The sequence below is a fragment of the Dicentrarchus labrax genome, unplaced genomic scaffold (genome assembly GCF_905237075.1).
Source record: "Dicentrarchus labrax unplaced genomic scaffold, dlabrax2021, whole genome shotgun sequence".
NCBI classification, from domain to species: Eukaryota; Metazoa; Chordata; class Actinopteri; family Moronidae; genus Dicentrarchus; species Dicentrarchus labrax.
Genome location: NW_026136713.1, coordinates 26,219,850 through 26,242,967, shown reverse-complemented (window position 1 = coordinate 26,242,967; position 23,118 = coordinate 26,219,850). Strand labels below are relative to the sequence as shown.

Below are 23,118 nucleotides of genomic sequence, written 5' to 3'. Positions count from 1 at the left end.
TGTTTTAGGACAACTCAGTAAAATGTGCAATGTATTTTGGTTGCGCTGTGTGTCAAATTCTTTATAATCTACAGAAGAGGAAAGGCCACATGGGAACATTTTAAGTTCTGAGTTTAAAGGAATGTCTGAATTCAGTGAGAACTTTAAACTCCTTAAAAATCTCACTTGGTTTCACTGTTTATTACTGTAGATTATCCCTTTTTTTTTACACGTTGGTTCAAATGATATTTTATGACAACATTTCTGGATATCAGTTTATTATCTGTGCAATAAACTTCCTCATAGCTATGATATGAAGCGAAGAAAGAATAACAAGAGTTTCTTACCTGTTTTTGAAAGTTGTTGTTGAGTAAAGTTTGGAGAGAATCTATGGACTGACTGTAAACTCAAATGTTGTAAATGGTAAATTGACCTGTACTTGTGTAGCACCTACCACCTTATTAAAACTTAAGATCATTCATTTCTTAAGAACATGGCAATGATGTGATTATTAGTTGTGTTCTGGGTTGAGAATGATGAAGGCAGTCAGATAACAATTAGATAATAAACAGGATGAAGGTTTTATTGGGCAGCTATCATGTTTTTTAGTGCCAATAGCTGCTGTCAGTGGGGGAAAAGAACCTGCTCCCAGACCCCCCCCCCATCTGCCCCCTGGTGCAGAAAATCTGCAGCTACAAGATTACAGGAAGTCACATGACTTACGGAAAGTGAGCTGCAGGATGAAGCTCAGATAAGAAACTCTGCCACAGTCAGACAGACGGACAAACACAGAGCCAGACTTCACTTTCACACTTTATTCAAACAGAACTTTCACAACAGGTAAGAAACTCCTTTTTTTCTTCTTTCTTATCTTTATCTCATTCTATAGATTTAAATATCAAAATATAATAACAATAAAACTCTTGTGATTCTCCTCACAAGGTGCAAAAGGAAACTAGATGCTGTATATTTAAGACAGTGGAGAGCTGTATGGATTGTGATTCTGTTCAAACAACCAGAGAGAGTTGAACATGGTATCTACAGTATAAAGAGACTCTGCTTTATGGAACAGTGTGTTCTTTCAGCCTTTCCGTATACACCCAGCTCACAGTGCACAGATCCTGAGAGGAAGTTTATTGTGCAGACACTCTGATGTTCAGACAGAAAAATCTAAATCAGCTTCACTGCAGCAACAAAGTGAAACCAGAGTTACCTCCTGTGGTCGTATCAAACTGCAGTTTACCTCCATGTCTGTCAGATTCATAGGAAATAAGTGACAAAGAGTTTGAAGGAATTATATATAAAAGGTATAAAGTGTATTTTGTGTCTGAATGGAAGTAATCACTATATTGATCATACATACAGTATGTATTCAACCTTGATTATACCTGCTCAAACACTTCAGTGACTCATGTTTCCCTCACAGAGAGTTCTAGTGTTTCAGAGAGTTAAAGGGGGGTATAGTGCAGGATATCAAGCAAACAACCTCTGAAGTAACATGTTATTTATCTAAAACCTCACTTATTACTGAATTTAAAAATGAGGTCAAATGTTTCTTGTATCCTGAAGTGTCAGCTGGTAATGGAGCTCTATGGTCAGTGTTCATCCTGATGCTGCAGCTGTCACTGTGTGGTCTTTAGTCTGACTGTAGAATGTAGACAACAACTTCCTCCGTGACTATAAAGACAACAAGAAATGTATTGAATCGATAATTGATGAAGAAACAGATTACACAGGACCTTTACTGTGACTGTAACTGATGTTGTGACAAACCAAAGGCTCATAAATACAGTACAAGTTCCTGCTGCAAAAACAGACATTTAGCAGTGAGCCTCTGTGTTGTTATAATACTATAGGAGATGATATGAGTATGAGACGTTACACTGGACCTGCACTTACATCGTCAGTAATACCAGAACTGCAGTAACACTAAATATATGGATCAGAAATATAATAATATAATTAAACTATAGAATCTCTCATCTCATCAGTTTGACTATTTCTCTCTCACAGTAGCTCTATCGTTACCTCCGGTGCTCGTCTACCTGTGAACTTACATTCTGCAACGCCACACACACCTGAGCAGAGAAGACTCAGCTAGCAGGATGAGCTGACGTTAGCATCAGTAGAAAGTTACACACATGAAAAACGAGGCTGAACAGTCACACACGATTTACACGATAAACAGTAAAACAACATTAAATATAGAAAAACGTGCAGTTGGGTGACAGACGTATGGTATCGGTCCATGATTCCTTTGAGAAAGCAGTTGCAGTCTTTGTGGGAACATTTTGTGGACAATGTTGAGGCCCGACGTCTGACGTCTGTTTTTTACAAACCATAACTCCCTGTTTAATTCCCTGTTGTATTAAAACCAATGTGGTCCGTGTTGCTTTGGTCAGTGCTTGTAACATATTCACTGTGTGACCAGAGAACCTTCCTCACTCTGTCAGTACTGTAGATAGCAGGAGTGGTACCTGATTGTGGTAAGCCTCATTCTTTCAGATGGATAAAAAAATAAAGACAAAAACAAAGTCACATGTCCCCCCAGGTATAGCCGAACGGGACGCACAAGTAAAGCCTGTGTGGGAAACACAGCTGTATTTCATGGTCTTCATCGGCAGATAGTTTACTCAGGTGTCATGGAGATGGTTTTAGTTGCACCAATTAATTCAAAGTGTCCTCTGACTTTCTTCTTTCAGACTTGATCTCAGTTTTCTGGGCTCTGGTTGGAGGATCAGGGATCAGAGACCTCCATCATGGCCACCGCTGACCAGCTGCTGGAGCTGATGTTCTCCTGGATCGAGCAGAGGGAGCGCTGTGCAGAGAAACTGAGGAAACTGGCCAAAGAGCTGGAGTTACTCAGGGAGAAGTGTAACGCTGCAGAATGTGTTGGAAGCACATATGCAGTGGTTGGATCCTTATCTCTGATCGGGGCCGGTGTGGCCACTGTGTTCACTGGCGGTGCAGCTGCTCCACTTTTAGGCGTGGCAGGAGCAGTATGTTCAGGTGTCGGTCTAACTGTATCTGTGGCTTCTAAAATCATTGAGCACTTCTCATCCAGCGATACCATGAAAGAGGCACAGGAGATTGAAAAGAAGAGCAACAAGGTTGCAGAAGAAATCCAGGATCTGTTCAGGCAACTGAAGGCGGAGTGTTCCTCCACTGACCCAGATGAAGTGGACCAACACGTCATGACTGAAATTCTGAAAGGCATGGCCAGAAGATGTGGACTCAAATGGCACCTAATGGATTTCAAGAGGATTTTTGTTGCAATAAAGAGAAACATCAACGAGATCTTATTCAGTCCTGTAGTGAAAGTTGCACTGGTAGTAAAACTTGCCAGTATTTTAAATTTTTTCACATTTAAAGTTAATGGGAAAATATACAAACATTTGTTTAACAAAGGAGCTAAAGAATTCACCATACCAATGACTAAAATTGCTGAAGAAGGAGCAAAAAAACTCACCAAAGACATGGCTAAGACTGGATTTAAAAAAGCCTTTAAAGGAGGCGCCATGGTAAGATTCACTAACTATACACACATGAATTGTTTCATAATTAAATCTCATAAATCATTTTATAAATAAATAACATTTTTTATTTATGATTTTAATTATTGGTTGTTTTTATGATTTTGATAAAGGGACACGTGTTCTGAGGCTGACAGATGATAATATTGGAAATGAATCATGTATTGATCCATATTCATCATCAGGTTGTAGGAGGAGCTGTTGGACTGGCGTTTGAACTTCCTGAGGCGATTGACAACTGGAAAGAGCTGATCAAGAATAATCATGTGACTGAAGCGAGCCAATCACTGAGAGATACAGCTAAGGCCATTGAAAAGATCTGCCAGACACTGAGGGAACAGTTCGACAACATGAAGTAAGAAGTTTTCTGTGATTGTCCACCTAGATTCTCTCCTCCTGTAGATCTGAGAACAGCAGCTGGACTCATTTAGATTCATGTTACTTCAAATACTGACTGCTTGTCCTGCTGGAAAACCCATCCAAAGAAACTTTACTTTACTGTCCACCTGTATAGTCAGACCACTGACTATACAGGTGGACACCGATACAGACTTTATCAGGTATCGACCGTGTCAGGATATTCAGGCTTCATTTTTGTACAGTGGGAGGAAGTGGAGACGTCCATCTTTTATATGTAGATGAGCCATACTCATACATACTCATATTTTTACTAGAAAATGGATAAATCTGTAGCAAGACCTACAAAAAGTTTTCAACATGACAAATAATCACTTCCAGACACTGAAGCTAACAACATGCTCGCTAGCAGATTCACAGACGATTTCATTGGACACATTTTGACAGGGGATGGAACGGTTGACAACGTTGCTTTCAGTTGGGTTCAAACCTTTCTATCTCTAATTTTGATACAGGTCATTACTTCCCAACATTTACATGAACATCGTTTCAGGGTAAAATGTTTGCTCGCAACCACTGATGTTGATTTATGCTAACTGTCATTTCATTTGTTTTATTCACAGAAAGATGTTACAAGAGATGGACAAAAGACAACAAGAAGAAGAGGAGAAGGCTAAAAGACGACAAGAAGAAGAGAAGAAGGCTAAAAGACGACGAGAGGAAGAGGAGAAGGCTAAAAGACGACAAGAAGAAGTTGATCAAACAAATCAAAATAAAGAGACAGAAAGTGGTCAGCAGGGAGGGGGTGATCAGGGAGATAAGGAGAGTGATAGGGACGATGAGGAGAGTGATCAGGAGGATGAGGAGAGTGATTGTGAAGATGAGGAGAGTGATCAGGAGGATGAGGAGAGTGATTGTGAAGATGAGGAGAGTGATCAGGAGGATGAGGAGAGTGATTGTGAAGATGAGGAGAGTGATCAGGAGGATGAGGAGAGTGATTGTGAAGATGAGGAGAGTGATCAGGAGGATGAGGAGAGTGATTGTGAAGATGAGGAGAGTGATCAGGAGACGGATAGTGAGGAAGAGACAGAGGAAGATGAACGCAAGCAGACTGGTAGAAAAAGGACAAAGCGCCATCGAAAGAAGGGCACTCGAAGTAAACAAAGAGGAGACAGTGAGGACAGTTGTATTGACCAAGACCAGAGAACCATCCAGACACCTCCTGGAACTATAAGAGGGGCGCTACTCAATGTTTGTTCACTGGAAAAGAAACGAGACCCTGAAAAAAAAAAAAAAGATCTTAAAGCTCATACCAAAAAACAACCTGGACCTCTTTCTCACAACAGAGACGTTGTTACGAGAAGACAATGCAGACTCAGTCCTCAGGGAGGTTTCACCACCGAATTACACTACAGATTATCAGGTGAGGGTTGGTCAAAGGGGAGGAGGGGTAGCAATTCAGTTCTCACCAGGGCTGCAGGGTGAAAACCTTCCTTTTGACTCATTCGAAACCTTTGAATGTGTTGTCACAGTTCTGCATCATGATGAGTGGAACCAGCCGGTCCCTGTCATCAATGTGTATCACCCACCGGGGTACAACAGGGACCAGTTCCGTACATTTCTGGATGAGTTTGAAACGCTCTTGGCTCATTTCAACAACTACAACAGCATCATTGTGACTGGAGATTTCAATATCTGGGTCGATCAGGAAAGGAGGTCTTTCACTGATGAGTTTTATCATATTTGGCCGATCTACAACCTCGAGCAGCATGTACGGGAGCCAACACACCGGGCAGGTCACACTCTGGATCTCGTCCTCACCAGAAATGTTGAAATCTCTGATCTTGTTGTCCGAGATGATGGAATATCAGATCATTACACCGTATATTTCAATGCAAAGCCAGTGTCAAAGGAGAGTCAGGAGAAAACTAAAGAAAACAAGGATCAAGACGAGCAGCCAAAACGATTGAAAAAGAGCGAAGAATAGAAAATGTTTCAGTATTTTTACACTTCTGACCTGAAAATATTGCATTCAGTTGGTTTCAAAAAGTAGCTGAGTAAGTGTGACAAGATAGATAAAAATGTCTCATTCTAAGGTAACAAAAACACAACAATTCTTATTTTCAGCTGATTATACACTAATAAAAACATACCTATGAATATTATATTCTATTTCTGACAATAGATCTCTAAGTGCCTTAATTTGGTATTTATTAGTTCTCTGCACTAATAATCGTATGGATGCGTAATCAGCCGTTTGCTAGCTAATTGATGCCATTGGCCATATTGTGGAGGATGTGTAGTTGATGCCTTATTGTTGTACATTACTGATTGTAAACTACCTGGTCTGGATAAACTTATATGGTTGATATGGATTTGCTACACATCTGTACATCAGTTAGATTCTCCACAGTTGAATCCTTCACTTCATTTTATATAAACTAATCAAATCATCAAATCTGTGATCGGTGATTGATAATGTTGTTGAATACAAGTGGTTCTATTTGTTTTGTATTATAACACCATATGTGAGTCTAATGGAAATGTGATGTAGCCTGTGAGTGTAAGGAACGTAACAACTTGTAATATAGATTGTACTAATTATGGTCATTTATCTTTCTTCCACTTTTCTACGATCAATAAATAACCAAAATGAACATTTGTCTGGAGTGCTTTCTGAGCGATGCCCCCTGGTGGCCACAACAATAATAAACCAGTCAAATCAAACAGTCAAAATCAAACCTTCATTGATTCAAATCTAGAGTTAAAAAGCACCAAGTTCTAAACAGTGGATGGTAAACAGTCAGTGTATGACAGCTTCTGATTATAGATTATTGATTGAATTCAATTCAATTCAATTTTATTTGTATAGCACCAATTCATAACAGAAGTTATCTCAGGACACTTTTCAAACAGAGCAGGTCTAGACCGAACTCTTTAAAACATTATTTACAGAGACCCAACAGTACCACCATGAGCAAGACCTTGGAGACAAGGGCAAGGAAACACTGCCTGTTAAAAGGCAGAAACCTAGGACAGATCCTCCGGCTCTAGGTGGGTGGTCGTCTGTCTCGACCAGTTGGGGTGAGAGAGGAGAGAGAGAGAGAGAGAGAGAGAGAGAGAGAGAGGCAGAGACAGAGACAGAGACAGAGACAGAGACAGAGACAGAGACAGACAGACAGACAGACAGACAGGTGCACAGCAACAACAGTATTGGCAATGGCAATCTAGCAGGACCATGGCAGGAGGCTCCACCAGGATCGACAAGACCCTGCGAGACGAGAAAGCACAAGAACTCCGGGGAAGAAGTGAAGTTAGTAACATGCATTAATGGAACATGAATGAGTGCAGAAAGAGAGAGGAAGAGAGGAGCTCAGTGCACCATGGGAAATCCCCCGATGGTCTAGGCCTATAGCAGCATAACTAAGGGATGGTTCAGGACTCACCTGATCCAGCCCTAACTATAAGCTTTATCAAAGAGGAATGTCTTAAGCCTACTCTTGAATGTGGTGAGGGTGTCTGCCTCCCGAACCACAACTGGAAGCTGGTTCCACAGGAGAGGAGCTTGGTAACTGAAGGCTCTGGCTCCTGTTCTACTTTTAGAGACTATAGGAACCACAAGTAGCCCAGCATTCAGAGAACGTAGTGTTCTAGAGGGGTAATAGGGTACTATGAGCTCTTTAAGATATGAAGGGGCCTGACCATGAAGAGCTTTATAGGTGAGGAGGAGAATCAACTCCATATAGAACATGGCTCTAGAGTTTATACACTGTTTAATGATTATAGATTACAGATTATAGATTCAACGTTCTCATTCTAAGCAAACCAAATACTGTTCTCAAATTAAAGTTTCTTTGCTAACATGCAGACAGCGACTCGCTGCTGAATATTTATCAGTTAATTTTGTGAATCCACATGAACTCTTCACATCAACATCAAATAGATCCACTGCACAGCACTTATGTTCTGGCTATAGAGCCATGAGTCCTGATGCTGTGCTCCTCCAGGCCCTGCCGTCCCTCTGCAGCCAGTAGTAGTGCGGGGCTGTCCCCAATCATTAATCAGGGCTGGGTGTCGATAATCTGGGAACAGAGTTACAGCTGCTGTGTGTCGGTGTGTCTGTGTGAATAGAGCTGTGTTAAACATTAAACTGAAAGCGGTACTCCTCCCTGCTAGAGGGATTGTTCGATTGCTTCATTGAGTTTGTTAAAGTACTTACAAATATGTAGTTACACAGGATCGGCTTCTCCTTGGGCTTTCCTCCTTGTTCTATTCAGTTTCTGTTGATTGCTAATAAAAAATCCTTGTTTGTATTGAAGTAAACTTTTCTTGGTTCTTTCCTGCAGGGTACATTATTTATGTGTTACTCCCCATTATCACTGGTCATCTCATTATCTCTTTCTTCCAAGACAGCGGCAAACACTAAGAGGAAATGTAGAAGTTGAGTTCTCATTAAAACTAAATTTTGACTGGGATGTTAACTGTACGTCAAATGAATTAGAGCATAGATTGGATTCACTGTGTATATCTATACAGTGTGTGTGTGTGTGTGTGTGTATGTGTGTGTGTGTATTCACAGGAGGTTATGCTAGCTGTTGCTAACCCTCTACTTAGTATGTTTGTATTGTGGTGCAGTGGTTCAGACTTTAGATGCTGTAGAAGCAATCTTTACCTTGATCCCACACTGACACACACACATACCAAGAGTTAGCGTCTCTGACACTTTGCATCTGTATTGGTAGATCTTTTGAAGTAATAGTGAATATATACACCACCGTTCAAAAGTTTGGGGTCACCCAGACAATTTCATGTTTTCCATGAAAACTCACACTTTAAGTCATCAAATGAGTTGCAAAATGAATAGAAAATATAGTCAAGACATTGACGAGGTTAGAAATAATGATTTTTATTTGAAATAATAATTTTGTCCTTCAAACTTTGCTTTCGTCAAAGAATCCTCCAATTGCAGCAATTACAGCCTTGCAGACCTTTGGCATCCTAGCTGTCAATTTGTTGACGTAATCTGAAGAAATTTCGCCCCACGCTTCCTGAAGCACCTCCCACAAGTTGGATTGGCTTGATGGGCACTTCTTACGTACCATACGGTCAAGCTGCTCCCACAACAGCTCAATAGGGTTGAGATCTGGTGACTGCGCTGGCCACTCCATTACAGACAGAATACCAGCTGACTGCTTCTTCCCTAAGTAGTTCTTGCATAGTTTGGAGGTGTGCTTTGGGTCATTGTCCTTTTGTAGGAGGAAATTGGCTCCAATCAAGCGCTGTCCACAGGGTATGGCATGGTGTTGCAAAATGGAGTGATAGCCTTCCTTTTTTAAAAATCCCTTTTACCTTGTACAAATCTTCCACTTTACCAGCACCAAAGCAGCCCCAGACCATCACATTACCTCCACCATGCTTGACAGATGGCGTCAGGCACTCCTCCAGCATCTGTTCACTTGTTCTGCGTCTCATAAATTCTTCTGTGTGATCCAAACACCTCAAACTTAGATTCGTCTGTCCATAACACTTTTTTCCAATCTTCCTTTGTCCAATGTCTGTGTTCTTTTGCCCATCTCTTAACCTTTTCCTTTTATTGGCCAGTCTCAGATATGGCTTTTTCTTTGCCACTCTGCCTAGAAGGCCAGCATCCTGGAGTCGCCTCTTCACTGTGGACGTTGAGACTGGCATTTTGCGGGTTACATTTAATGAAGCTGCCAGTTGAGGACCTGTGAGGCATCTATTTCTCAAACTAGAGACTCTAATGTACTTGTCCTCTTGCTTAGTTGTGCACCGGGGCTTCCCACTTCTCTTTCTATTCTGGTTAGAGCCCGTTTGTGCTGTTCTCTGAAGGGAGTAGTACACACCGTTGTAGGAAATCTTCAGTGTCTTGGCAATTTCTCGCATGGAATAGCCTTCATTTCTCAGAACAAGAATAGACTGTCGAGTTTCAGAAGAAAATTCTCTTTTTCGGGCCATTTTGAGAGTATACTCGAACCCACAAATGCTGATGCCCCAGATACTCAACTAGCTCAAAGGAAGACCAGTTTTATAGCTTCTCTAATCAGCACAACAGTTTTCAGCTGTGCTAACATAATTGCACAAGGGTTTTGTAATCATCAATTAGCCTTTTAACATGATTAGCTAACACAATGTACCATTAGAACACAGGAGTGATGGTTGCTGGAAATGGGCCTCTGTACACCTATGTAGATATTCCATTAAAAATCAGCCGTTTCCAGCTAGATTAGTCATTTACCACATTAACAATGTCTAGACTGTATTTCTGATTAATTTAATGTTATCTTCATTGAAAAAAAACAGTGCTTTTCTTTCAAAAATAAGGACATTTCTAAGTGACCCCAAACTTTTGAACGGTAGTGTATATATATCCTTATATATACTCTACTTTGGTGAATAACGTTAGCTCAGCTGCAGCTAATTAGTTTCTATAGCAACCACACAAGGCTGCATCTTTGAACTGTAGCATAAAAACGTCTTAACAATTCGTTTAGTTCTTCGGTGCTGCAGGTGTCCGGGTCAGTTGTCACTGTCAGTCTATCCTCTGGTAGCTCTTCCACTTCAATTCAATTCAATTCAATTCAATTCAATTCAATTCAATTTTATTTGTATAGCACCAATTCATAACAGAAGTTATCTCAGGACACTTTTCAAATAGAGCAGGTCTAGACCGAACTCCTTAAAACATTATCTACAGAGACCCAACATTATTATTGTTATTTTTGTCATGACTGTAATTATTGTTATTACTGTTATTATTGTTATTACTGTTATTATTGTTATTACTGTTATTATTGTTATTATTGTTATTACTGTTATTATTGTTATTATTGTTATTACTGTTATTATTGTCATGACTGTAATTATTGTTATTATTGTTATTATTATTGTTATTATTGTTATTATTGTTATTATTATTGTTATTATTGTTATTATTATTATTATTATTGTTATTACAGTTATTGTTATTATTATTGTTATTATTGTTATTATTATTGTTATTATTGTTATTACAGTTATTATTATTGTTATTACAGTTATTATTGTTATTACAGTTATTATTGTTATTATTGTTATTATTATTGTTATTATTGTTATTATTATTGTTATTATTGTTATTATTATTATTATTGTTATTATTGTTATTATTATTGTTATTATTGTTATTATTGTTATTATTATTGTTATTATTGTTATTATTGTTATTATTATTGTTATTATTATTGTTATTACTGTTATTACTGTTATTATTGTCATGACTGTAATTATTGTTATTATTGTTATTATTATTGTTATTATTGTTATTATTATTGTTATTATTGTTATTATTATTGTTATTATTGTTATTATTGTTATTACAGTTATTGTTATTATTATTGTTATTATTGTTATTATTATTGTTATTATTGTTACAGCAGACAGAGACCAGCTGCACGTCCTCGCAGTCAGCTGGTCACGTCCCCCCCCCGCTGGATGAAACAATCTCAGTCTGCAGCAGAGCGGCTAACAGCTAACAGCTAACAGCTAACAGCGGAGAGTTGAACACATGAACGGACCGATGAAGGGATGAGTTCACCCTCAGAGAGCCGGTGACGCTCACAGGTAGGATCTGTCTCACCTGTCTGTCTGTCTGTCTCACCTGTCTGTCTGTCTGTCTGTCTGTCTGTCTGTCTGCCTGTCTGTCTGCCTGTCTGTCTGTCTGTCTGTCGGTGATGCTGCACAGACCTCCTGCTAACACACAGCTAGCTAACAGCTAGCTCTCCGGCTAGCTCAGTAGCTAATAACTGTGGTTTGAAGCCAACAGCCGGGCTGTGTCTGTGTGTCTGTCCGGACAGACGCTGCTGCTGCTGTTGTTGTTGTTGTTGTTGTTGTTGTTGTTGTTGCTGTTGCTGTTGTTGTTGTTGTTGTTTACATCTGGAGAAAAGCGGGAGAAGCTAACGTGTTAGCTTAGCGGGCCTGTTGGTGCTGATGATGCTAGCTAGCGGCTAACAGAGCTAGCCTTCTGACGATGCAGAGAAACAGAATAAAAGAGTCCGGATCCTGAACCGAACCGAACCGGCTGTAACAGAACCTCCAGAGTCTGAACGGGCTGTAACAGAACCTCCAGAGTCTGAACCGAACCCGCTGTAACAGAACCTCCAGAGTCTGAACCGGCTGTAACAGAACCTCCAGAGTCTGAACCCGCTGTAACAGAACCTCCAGAGTCTGAACCGAACCCGCTGTAACAGAACCTCCAGAGTCTGAACCGAACCGGCTGTAACAGAACCTCCAGAGTCTGAACCGCTGACGAACCTCCCTGACCGGCTGTAACAGAACCTCCAGAGTCTGAAACGAACCCAGCTGTAACAGAACCTCCAGAGTCTGAACCGAACCGGCTGTAACAGAACCTCCAGAGTCTGAACCGAACCGGCTGTAACAGAACCTCCAGAGTCTGAACCGGCTGTAACAGAACCTCCAGAGTCTGAACCGAACCCGGCTGTAACAGAACCTCCAGAGTCTGAACCGAACCGGCTGTAACAGAACCTCCAGAGTCTGAACCGCTGTAACAGAACCGTCTGAACCCGGCTGTAACAGAACCTCCAGAGTCTGAACCGGCTGTAACAGAACCTCCAGAGTCTGAACCCGCTGTAACAGAACCTCCAGAGTCTGAACCCGCTGTAACAGAACCTCCAGAGTCTGAACCGAACCGGCTGTAACAGAACCTCCAGAGTCTGAACCGAACCGGCTGTAACAGAACCTCCAGAGTCTGAACCGGCTGTAACAGAACCTCCAGAGTCTGAACCGAACCGGCTGTAACAGAACCTCCAGAGTCTGAACCCACTGTAACAGAACCTCCAGAGTCTGAACCGGCTGTAACAGAACCTCCAGAGTCTGAACCGGCTGTAACAGAACCTCCAGAGTCTGAACCGAACCCGGCTGTAACAGAACCTCCAGAGTCTGCTTGTTGAACCTGTCTAAGTGAGCAGGTTCTGGGTCCAGACCCGGTCTGCTGTGCTCTGGATGGTGAAGTAAAGCAGGTACATTGAATCTTCTGTGGACTGGAGCGAGACTAATACAGAACCGGTCTCACAGACCTGAGACCAGTTTCAGCTGAAGATATAATGCACCTTTATTATTGATCTGTGTATATAATGCACCTTTATTATTGATCTGTGTATATAATGCAGCTTTATTATTGATCTGTGTATATAATGCAGCTTTATTATTGATCTGTGTATATAATGCACCTTTATTATTGATCTGTGTATATAATGCACCTTTATTATTGATCTGTGTATATAATGCACCTTTATTATTGATCTGTGTATATAATGCAGCTTTATTATTGATCTGTGTATATAATAATGCACCTTTATTATTGATCTGTGTATATAATGCACCTTTATTATTGATCTGTGTATATAATGCAGCTTTATTATTGATCTGTGTATATAATAATGCACCTTTATTATTGATCTGTGTCAGTGTGCTTTAACTGTTAATTACAGTATTTCTTTTGATTCACAGAAGCTTTGATATAAAAGTGTTATAATGAAGTTCTGCCTATAATAGAAGTCCTGCATATAATAATATTATGATATCAATATTAATGTATAATATCTGTGTATACATTATATCTGTTCAGTCATCATATTATATATACATATTATTATTATTATATTATTATAAATATGATTAATATTATATACTGTTATTAACACTACCATCATGTCATCAGTACTATTACCACCATCTTGCACCTATTTATCTTTTTTTATCTTTTCTATCTCAGTATTTTATTCTGTTGTATTTTTATTGTAGGTTAATGTACCTGGCTGCTATGACGACCCAATTTCCCTTTGGGGATTAATAAAGTCTATCTATCTATTTATCTATTGTTCTTCAGATTGAAGAAATCGTGTTTCAATCAATCGATTAATCAAACTTTACTCGTACAGCAGATTAACACAGTTTAGTGCTTCACAGACGATAATGAGACAGAACGGATTCAAAAGGAAATAAAGTGGATTTATAAAGATACAAATGACAATAATATACAATACAATCGATTTTACAGGTATAACAACAATATTTAATAAAATATACAAACAGTAAGAAGGATAAAATAGATTTATATTGTCAGGAACTACTTTTAGATTTCTAAAGCAGTTTTTAAGTGTTCAGGTTGTGATCGGACTGTTTGTGTGTTTCAGGGTGATCACATTGTAACAGCAGCAGGATGCCCATCCCTCCCCCTCCTCCCCCACCACCAGGGGGACCCCCGCCTCCCCCCACCTTCAGCCAGGTAACTAAACATACATCATCATCATCATCATCATCATCATCATCAATCTCAGGTGATGAAGAGCTGGAGAAAATAACCTCATCAGTTTGTTTTAGTTTAGGAACTGAAATAATGAGTGGACGAATTGATTGACAGGAACTATTCTGATAATCGATCAATCAAACATTCTCAGTCAGGATGTTTACGATGTCTTAAAGGTTTTATACATTCGCTGCCACTAGAGCTCCAGCAACAGGACACCAAAGCACCAGACTCCATTCACCAAACCAGAGATTTTATCCCGCAGATAATCTTCAAACAAATGAACGTAAGCTAACTAGAACTAACTGTCTGGGACGAATGCGTTGTTAAAGTCCATCCACTGACAGACTCAGGTTGTTATTGTCAGTGTCTGACAGCATTATGGAAAGGATCCCTACAGAGATAGACCTTTAGTTTAACCACAAACAGCCGTAATATCACTATCACTCTCCACCAGACTCCAGAGACACAAACACTCATTTTACCTTCAGATCATCGTAACTTCATTAAAGTGGACAGAAACAGAATCAAACTCATTAAAAGCGTCTCTGTTAGTGTTTCCAACAATCACCAACTCTGGTTTGGTGGAAATAAATCCTTAATTCACCGACGTAGATGATAAAAACAGCAGTTTCAGTCGGAGCAGACCGGCTAACAGGTAATCTGATGGATCATTTTCAGGGTTTTTTGACATTTAGTAGAACAAAGAATTAATTAGTGAATCAATGAAATAATCAGCAGATTAGTTTGTAATGAAAACAGTTATTTGTTTTTTTGACTCCGGTGGATAAAAAAATAAATTCTCCAAGTCTGTAAACTTTAGCCTGTTAGCATTGTTAGCAGCAGTGAGCTGTGTGGACACTGCAGCAGTTAAAGCTGAGAACCAGTTTGGATCCATAAACTCACCCCCACCCTCTTCCCTCCCCCTTCACCCCCCCAGGCCAACACCAGCCCTCCCAAGCTGAGCAGAGACGAGGCTAAAGGCCGCGGCGCTCTGCTGTCCGACATCTGCAAAGGCACCCGGCTGAAGAAGGTGGCGGTGGTGAACGACCGCAGCGCTCCGCTGCTCGACAGTAAGAGCCAAACACCAAAGAGCCAAACACCCCCCACAGATCACCCATACATTCGCTTATACCAATACCTACACCAGCAACAGAGCCAGCCTCAACAGCAGGGGGCGCCGTCCGAGGAGCAGCAGAGGACGGCCGCAGATAAGAGCTCCGCTCTGTCGCTAGAGAGTAAGACAACAAACATTGTGTGATGTTAGAGGACGACGCAGCAGGTTTCAGCCAGCCGCCACGATTCCTGTCCAACCGTCCAATCAGCTGTTAGTACCAGAATCCAGACCCAATATCACACTACCAGACTCATTGTTAATTACTCTTTAAATACTTCTTACTTATTGTACTAGTTTACTACTTTTTCCTTTTCCCCTCATCATTGATTAAACAGAAACAACGTGAAGTGTGTTAGTTGGCTAATGTTAGCTTGTTTGCTTGCTAACGGTTAATGGCTAACGATAGCCTCCCCAGCTAATGTGTCAACAATTACAATAACACAAAAAGTGATGTAGTGGTACAAAGCTAAGGATTGTAGCTAACAATTTAGCTTCATTAGGTAACTAGCAATTTGTCCGTGTTAGCCGGCAAGCTAACGTTAGCTAACGTTAGCTTTGGCTGTGGACTTTCTTCAGTTTCAGTTTTTGTTTTTCTGCGACTGCAGTGACGTAACCGCTCACTCCAGTGTGGTTATTAGCTCCTCCGGTGCTGCTACGGCTCTACGTTAGAGTCCCATTAACCCTCAGTGGGTTTCTGAAGCTGAGTAACATCACACATATTGATCACATTGATCACATTGATCATATTGATCTGCCACATTTTTATCAGAACAGATTCTGAATCATTTTTCTGTTCATGTTTTCCTGTTTTTCTTCTGTCCCTCCTCGTCTGTTACTATTGTTTGTGTCGTGACTTTTACTTTGACAGTAATGATTTTAAACTCTGTTTTGACTTTTATTTCCTTTTTTACTGATCTTTGAAGAATTGGAGATAATAAAAGTAGTTTGGATGTCTGGATATGAAATGTTTCCGTGCTCACACAGCACCGCAGCGTTCCTGTAACGGGTTCAGATCCCACATGGAGCTGTTGTGTGCTGATGGACAGGTGACGGCTGGTTAGAACGGATCCTGCAGCGTCCTGCAGCGTCCGCAGAGCGCCTGCAGCGTCCTGCAGCGTCCGCAGAGCGCCTGCAGCGTCCCTGCAGTGTCCTGCAGTGTCCGCAGAGCGCCTGCAGCGTCCTGCAGCGTCCGCAGTGTCCTGCAGTGTCCGCAGAGCGCTGCAGCGTCCCGCAGAGCGCCTGCAGCATCCTGCAGCGTCCGCAGAGCGCCTGCAGCGTCCGCAGAGCGCCTGCAGCATCCTGCAGCGTCCGCAGAGCGCCTGCAGCGTCCCGCAGAGCGCCTGCAGCATCCTGCAGCGTCCCGCAGAGCGCCTGCAGCGTCCTGCAGAGCGCCTGCAGCGTCCCGCAGAGCGCCTGCAGCGTCCGCAGAGCGCCTGCAGCATCCTGCAGCGTCCTGCAGAGCGCCTGCAGCGTCCGCAGAGCGCTGCAGTGTCCGCAGAGCTGCAGCGTCCGCAGAGCGCCTGCAGCATCCTGCAGCGTCCTGCAGCGTCCGCAGAGCGCCTGCAGCGTCCTGCAGAGCGCCTGCAGGACTGATGATGCTTGAAGATGTCTGCTGTCCACAGTAATGTCACAGAGTTTAACTTCAGAGTTCAACAGAAATATAAAACCACAGTTTACATGTTGGAACTGTTTGTTGTTGAACTGCAGAAATAAAGCCTCAATAATTTCCTTTAATAATTATCTCTTGAGCACTTTATGTATTGATTAGACATTTGAAGTGTAGCTTACAGGTAGGAAGTTGACGAGGTGCTGCCCTCTGGTGGTTAACAAACTTAACTTCAGGCAATCAGTGGATGGATACACTGTTGTTCAACAAGAAATAGTTCCACTTCCAAACTGTTTATTTATCAAACCAACCAGTCTGAACCAGTGTGTTCCCAGTCTGGAGTAAAACACTGTCAGTCCTCCACAGTAGTGTTAGCATGCTAGCTAGCTGTAAACTGTTATCATGAAGGTTCTGGCAGCGGCTGCTAACGTGGCTGTGCTAAGCTAACTGATGAGCAGCTTTAAGGCTTACACCTGCTTCCTGTTTTCCTGCAGTGGAGGAGTGTAACACCTGACTGGGCGGCAGGCATCTTGTATTATTCCACAGAGAGGACGTAGTTCTGATTTATTCCAACTCTGGTCTCACTCTGGTCTCATTCTGGTCTCATTCTGGTCTCACTCTGGTCTCACTCTGGTCTCACTCTGGTCTCATTCTGGTCTCACTCTGGTCTCACTCTGGTCTCACTCTGGTCTCACTCTGGTCTCACTCTGGTCTCCCTCTGGTCTCGCTCTGGTCTCGCTCTGGTCTCCCTCTGGTCTCCCTCTGGTCTCCCTCTGGTCTCGCTCTGGTCTCATTCTGGTCTCGCTCTGGTCTCGCTCTGGTCTCATTCTGGTCTCACTCTGGTCTCACTCTGGTCTCATTCTGGTCTCACTCTGGTCTCACTCTGGTCTCATTCTGGTCTCATTCTGGTCTCACTCTGGTCTCACTCTGGTCTCACTCTGGTCTCATTCTGGTCTCTGTGTTAGCAGCATTAAATACAGCCACTGCACCTGATAAACAACCGAAGTCGGAGTAGAATTGGTACAGAAGTGATTAATGTTATTAATCAATATAAGTCAAACAGTCCAATAAGAGCCATGTTGGAATAAACCAGAATTGTCTGTTAGAGGCTCCTACAGGTGTTTTCATCAGACCTCTGCTCAGGTGTGAGGTGGGTGGAGCCTCAGAGTCCAGGGAGGAGGTCTGATGAAGCACCTGTGAGGAGCTTTAAGTTCATTTTCTTCTGACAGACTCGGAGTTCAGACACAAGTTTGTTATTTAACAAAGAGACAACTCTACTGTTCTTTCAATAAAGGAAACGAGTGGGAATCCTGTTTATTACATAAAGTTCCATTAATATCGACCTGGATAAACCCCAGAACAAGGTCCTAAAGAGAGGCGCCACTTCTTTCTTCTTCTCCTTTTACACACTGTAATTCCTCAAAGGGCCCGGGTCCAGGCTTTTATAACGTCTCTTTGTTTTCTGATCGGCTCCCTATTACATTTTATTCTGTTTATACAAACTCAATACTTCCTGTATTTTCAAATTAAAAAAAGCCCTCTATTGTTTCAGTGACTCTCGGAATCTCTTCATTTTCTAATGATGCTTTTATTGTGAAACATTTGCAAATTTGTGAAACGTGTTGTAGAAAATTCCCATACAGACAATAATATTTAACAAAGTGTTGATTATATTGTTGAATTGATTCAATTAAAAGGATTGAAATATAGAATTTATCCATCCTAGTTTATTTCTCCACACAGAGCTAGCTTACGGCTAACTGCGTATGTGTTGCGAGCTAGCTTACGGCTAACGTCTGTGCAGTCGCTCTGTTTGTCTTCCTGTCTGAACCCGTCAGAAGAAAATGTGTTTGAGGTTTATTTTGAAAGTCTGCAGCTGTGATTTTAATGTTTTCGACTGTTTGTTTGTCACTCATGTTGTGCGGTCGGCGATGTCATCGGAGCCGCGTGGGAGCGTAAACACTTCATTCAATTTTATCGCCTCACTTCACTTCACTTCCCCTCACTTCACCTCACTTCACCTCACTTCACCTCACTTCACCTCACTTCACCTCACTTCACCTCACTTCACTTGACCTCACTTCACCTCACCTCACTTCACCTCACTTCACTTCACCTCACTTCACCTCACTTCACTTCACTTCACCTCACTTCACTTCACTTCACCTCACCTCACCTCACTTCCCCTCACCTCACTTCACCTCACCTCACTTCACTTCACCTCACTTCACCTCACTTCACTTGACCTCACTTCACCTCACCTCACCTCACTTCACTTGACCTCACTTCACTTCACCTCACTTCACTTCACCTCACCTCACCTCACCTCACTTCACCTCACTTCACCTCACTTCACTTCACTTCACCTCACTTCACTTCACTTCACCTCACCTCACCTCACTTCACTTCACCTCACTTCACTTCACCTCACCTCACTTCACTTCATCTCACTTCACTTCACTTCACCTCACTTCACCTCACTTCACTTCACCTCACTTCACTTCACCTCACTTCATCTCACTTCACTTCACCTCACCTCACTTCACCTCACCTCACTTCACCTCACTTCACTTCACCTCACTTCACCTCACTTCACCTCACTTCACTTCACTTCACCTCACTTCACCTCACTTCACCTCACTTCACTTCATCTCACTTCACTTCACCTCACCTCACCTCACTTCACTTCACCTCACCTCACTTCACTTCATCTCACTTCACTTCACCTCACCTCACCTCACTTCACTTCATCTCACTTCACTTCACCTCACTTCACCTCACCTCACCTCACTTCACTTCACCTCACTTCACCTCACCTCACCTCACCTCACTTCACCTCACCTCACCTCACTTCACTTCACCTCACCTCACTTCACCTCACTTCACTTCACCTCACCTCACTTCACTTCACCTCACTTCACCTCACCTCACTTCACCTCACTTCACTTCATCTCACTTCACTTCACCACCTCACTTCACCTCACCTCACCTCACCTCACTTCACCTCACCTCACTTCACCCCTTCACTTCACCTCACTCACTTCACTTCACCTCACTTCACTTCACTTCACCTCACCTCACCTCACTTCACTTCATCTCACTTCACTTCACCTCACCCACTTCACTTCACCCTCCTTCACTTCCCACCTCACCTCACTCACTTCCTCACTCTCACCTCACCTCACTCACTTCACCTCACTTCCTTCACCTCACTTCACCTCACTTCACTTCACTTCACCTCACTTCATCTCACTTCACTTCACTTCACCTCACCTCACTTCACCTCACCTCACTTCACCTCACTTCACTTCACCTCACTTCACCTCACTTCACCTCACTTCACTTCACTTCACCTCACTTCACCTCACTTCACCTCACCTCACCTCACTTCACTTCACCTCACTTCACTTCACCTCACCTCACCTCACTTCACTTCACCTCACTTCACTTCACCTCACTTCACCTCACCTCACTTCACTTCACTTCACCTCACTTCACCTCACCTCACCTCACTTCACCTCACTTCACCTCACTTCACCTCACTTCACCTCACTTCACTTCACTTCACCTCACTTCACCTCACTTCACTTCACTTCACCTCACCTCAGTGTTTGACATAGTGACCTGATCTCACCTGCATCCTCCTCGTCCTCGCCGTCACACACTCATTCATACAGTCAGTGATGTCATCGTAGTGTCATCGTAGTGTCATCGTAGTGTCGGTGTAGTGTAGTGACATCACGCCCTGAGGAGGCCAAGTCCACGCTCACCTGTCCAATGGTTGTGGTCCTCAGAGCCTAAAGGAGGCGGAGCAGCCGGGGGAGCCAATGGCAGCACAGCAGGAAGTCCGTCAGGTTCTGTTCCACCAATCGGAGGGCTGTTCACGGGCGGAGTTCCTAAACTGAGGCCGGTCGGAGGTCAGGGTCTTATTATATTATATTATATTATATTATATATTATATTAATATTTTCTTCTCTTTATAGTTTTTACAACTTTTTCCAACGTATTTGTATTTATTTATACTTTTATTTTCTAATATTTCCTTTATACGTATTTCTTTGATTATTTATAGATATATTTATTTTTTATTGTATATTTATTGAACTTTTGCATTTTGTTGATTAGAAATAAATATTTAGTTTTTAGTTTTTTATTTGTAGATTTTCAGTTTGATCATTTATTAATTGTATTGATTATTGATTATTGCAGACGGTTCGTCTGGACGTTCTCCCTCCACTCGAGCCGCGGCGCCCCGCCCACCCAGCCATCGTCATGACGACACAGACAGCCCCTCCCCTCAGGCGCTGTCGCCAATGGAGACGTCACGTTCCCAGCGTCCCTCTCTGCCCAACCTGTCCTCCTCTCCCTCCCCTTCCTCCCCCTCCTCTGCAGCCTCCTCCCCCTCCACCAGCATGAAGCACTCCTCCTCCGCGCCCCCTCCCCCTCCGCCTCTCTGTCGCCGTGGTAACGCCCCCTCCCCTCCCTCCTCCTCCTCCTTGTACAACAGAGAAAAGCCCCTCCCCCCCGACCCCTAACAACACCCCGCCCCTCCCCTCCAAACCGCCCCCGTCTCCTGGCAACAGCAGACGCCCCCCACCTCAGGAGGAAACCCCACCTCCTCCTCCTCTCTGGCCCCGCCCCCTCCACCTTACCGCATCACCAACGGTCCGACAGGCAGCGGCGGTGAAGCGGCGCCTGATCTGCCGCAGCGTCACAACTCCCTCAGCAACAAGAGGACCGCCCCCTCACCGGGAGGCCACACCCCCACAAGAGGCCACGCCCCTCCTCCACCTCCCGCCTCCCCCACCCCCTCCCAACAGGGCGCCAACAGGCCGCCGCCCCCCATCAGAGAGACGCCAGTTAGAGGAGCAGGTGAGTGCTCAACACGCACACACAGACAGTATTGATCAGCTGTTATTGATCAGCTGTTATTGATCACCTGTATTGATCTCTCTCCTCAGCTCCTCCCATTCCGGTTCAGCCATCGAGGGCGGGTGGCAGAGAAGCCCCGCCCCCTCCTCCTTACAGGACACATGGTAGCCCCTCCCTCACCTCTGACCCCCCCGCCAGAGGGAAACCTCCTCCCCCGCCCACCCGCACCCCCGCTGCTCCTCCCCCGCCTCCCCCTCCTCTCCGTAACGGACACTCCTCCTCTTCCTCCATCCCTCGTTCATTTGTTGGTGAGTCCGTCCTCCCGCCCTGAAACCAATATGAGGCGTTCGTTTACCCGACTGTTTCATTTCAATATGGCCGCTGTGAAAAAGGTCTTACAGCGTGTTAACCTTCATCAGTCTCTTCTCTCTGACCTCTGACCTTTCCTTTATCATGTTTGTTTTTTGGAAAACGAGTGAATGTGTTTATTAAAATAACTTCTTCTACTACTTTTAATATCGTCTTCTTCTTCTGCAGATGATTTTGAGTCCAAGTATTCGTTTCATCCTCTGGACGACTTCCCTCCCCCGGATGAGTACCGACACTTCGCCAAGATCTACCCCAGCAAGGCCAACAGAGGTACTACAATAATGTTACAGTATTATTACTGTAATATTACTGTAACATTACTACAGTAATACTACAGTAATATTACAGTAGTATTATTACTGTATTATTATTACTGTAATAATAATACAGTAATAATACTACTGTAATATTACTGTAATAATAATAATAATACTACAGTAATGTTACAGTAATATTACAGTAATAATACTGTAACTTACAGTAGTATTATTACTGTATTATTATTACTGTAATAATAATAATAATACTACAGTAATGTTACAGTAATATTACTGTAATATTACTGTAATAATAATAATAATACTACAGTAATGTTACAGTAATATTACTGTAATAATATTATTACTGTAATATTATTATTATAGTGTTCCTGCTGAAAAGTTTGTATTTTTACAAACTTTATTATCTTTGTACAAAACACAACTTGTTTTTCTGATGAGTTGTTTTGTTTGTTTGTTTGTTTGTTTGTTGTAGTGATAAGAGGAGCTCCTCCACTGCCTCCTGTGGGGAGGTGAACCACAAAAACTACATCACAGCTGGACCACACACACACACACACACACACACACACACACACACACTCACTCTCTCACACTCTCACACACTCTGACACTCACACACACTCACACACACACACACACACACTCACACACACACACACACACACACACTCACACCCTT

At 42.6% G+C, this 23,118-nt stretch overlaps 1 protein-coding gene, 2 long non-coding RNA genes and 1 pseudogene across 3 annotated transcripts; 2 read left to right on the top strand and 2 right to left on the bottom strand.

Moving 5' to 3' along the window:
* Positions 1-697: 697 nt before the first annotated feature.
* On the top strand, positions 698-6,526 carry LOC127374500 (uncharacterized). The gene is made up of 5 exons (XM_051419893.1): positions 698-819; positions 2,682-3,500; positions 3,698-3,867; positions 4,493-5,292; positions 5,402-6,526. Exons 2-5 carry the CDS (start codon positions 2,739-2,741, stop codon positions 5,854-5,856), a joined length of 2,187 nt encoding a protein of 728 aa, XP_051275853.1. The 5' UTR covers positions 698-819; positions 2,682-2,738; the 3' UTR covers positions 5,857-6,526.
* A 4,843-nt stretch (positions 6,527-11,369) lies between these two features.
* On the top strand, positions 11,370-23,111 carry LOC127374547 (WAS/WASL-interacting protein family member 2-like; annotated as a pseudogene).
* Positions 12,010-12,803, bottom strand: LOC127374728 (uncharacterized). Its single transcript, XR_007887242.1, has 5 exons — positions 12,750-12,803; positions 12,590-12,689; positions 12,240-12,339; positions 12,084-12,153; positions 12,010-12,053 (listed from the first exon to the last, which is right to left on the bottom strand). It is a non-coding gene; the product is annotated as an uncharacterized LOC127374728 (long non-coding RNA).
* LOC127374685 (uncharacterized) lies at positions 18,822-20,522 on the bottom strand. The gene is made up of 10 exons (XR_007887166.1): positions 20,320-20,522; positions 20,135-20,269; positions 20,003-20,027; positions 19,643-19,842; positions 19,428-19,552; positions 19,348-19,382; positions 19,223-19,312; positions 19,023-19,107; positions 18,928-18,992; positions 18,822-18,897 (listed from the first exon to the last, which is right to left on the bottom strand). It is a non-coding gene; the product is annotated as an uncharacterized LOC127374685 (long non-coding RNA).
* Positions 23,112-23,118: the final 7 nt, after the last annotated feature.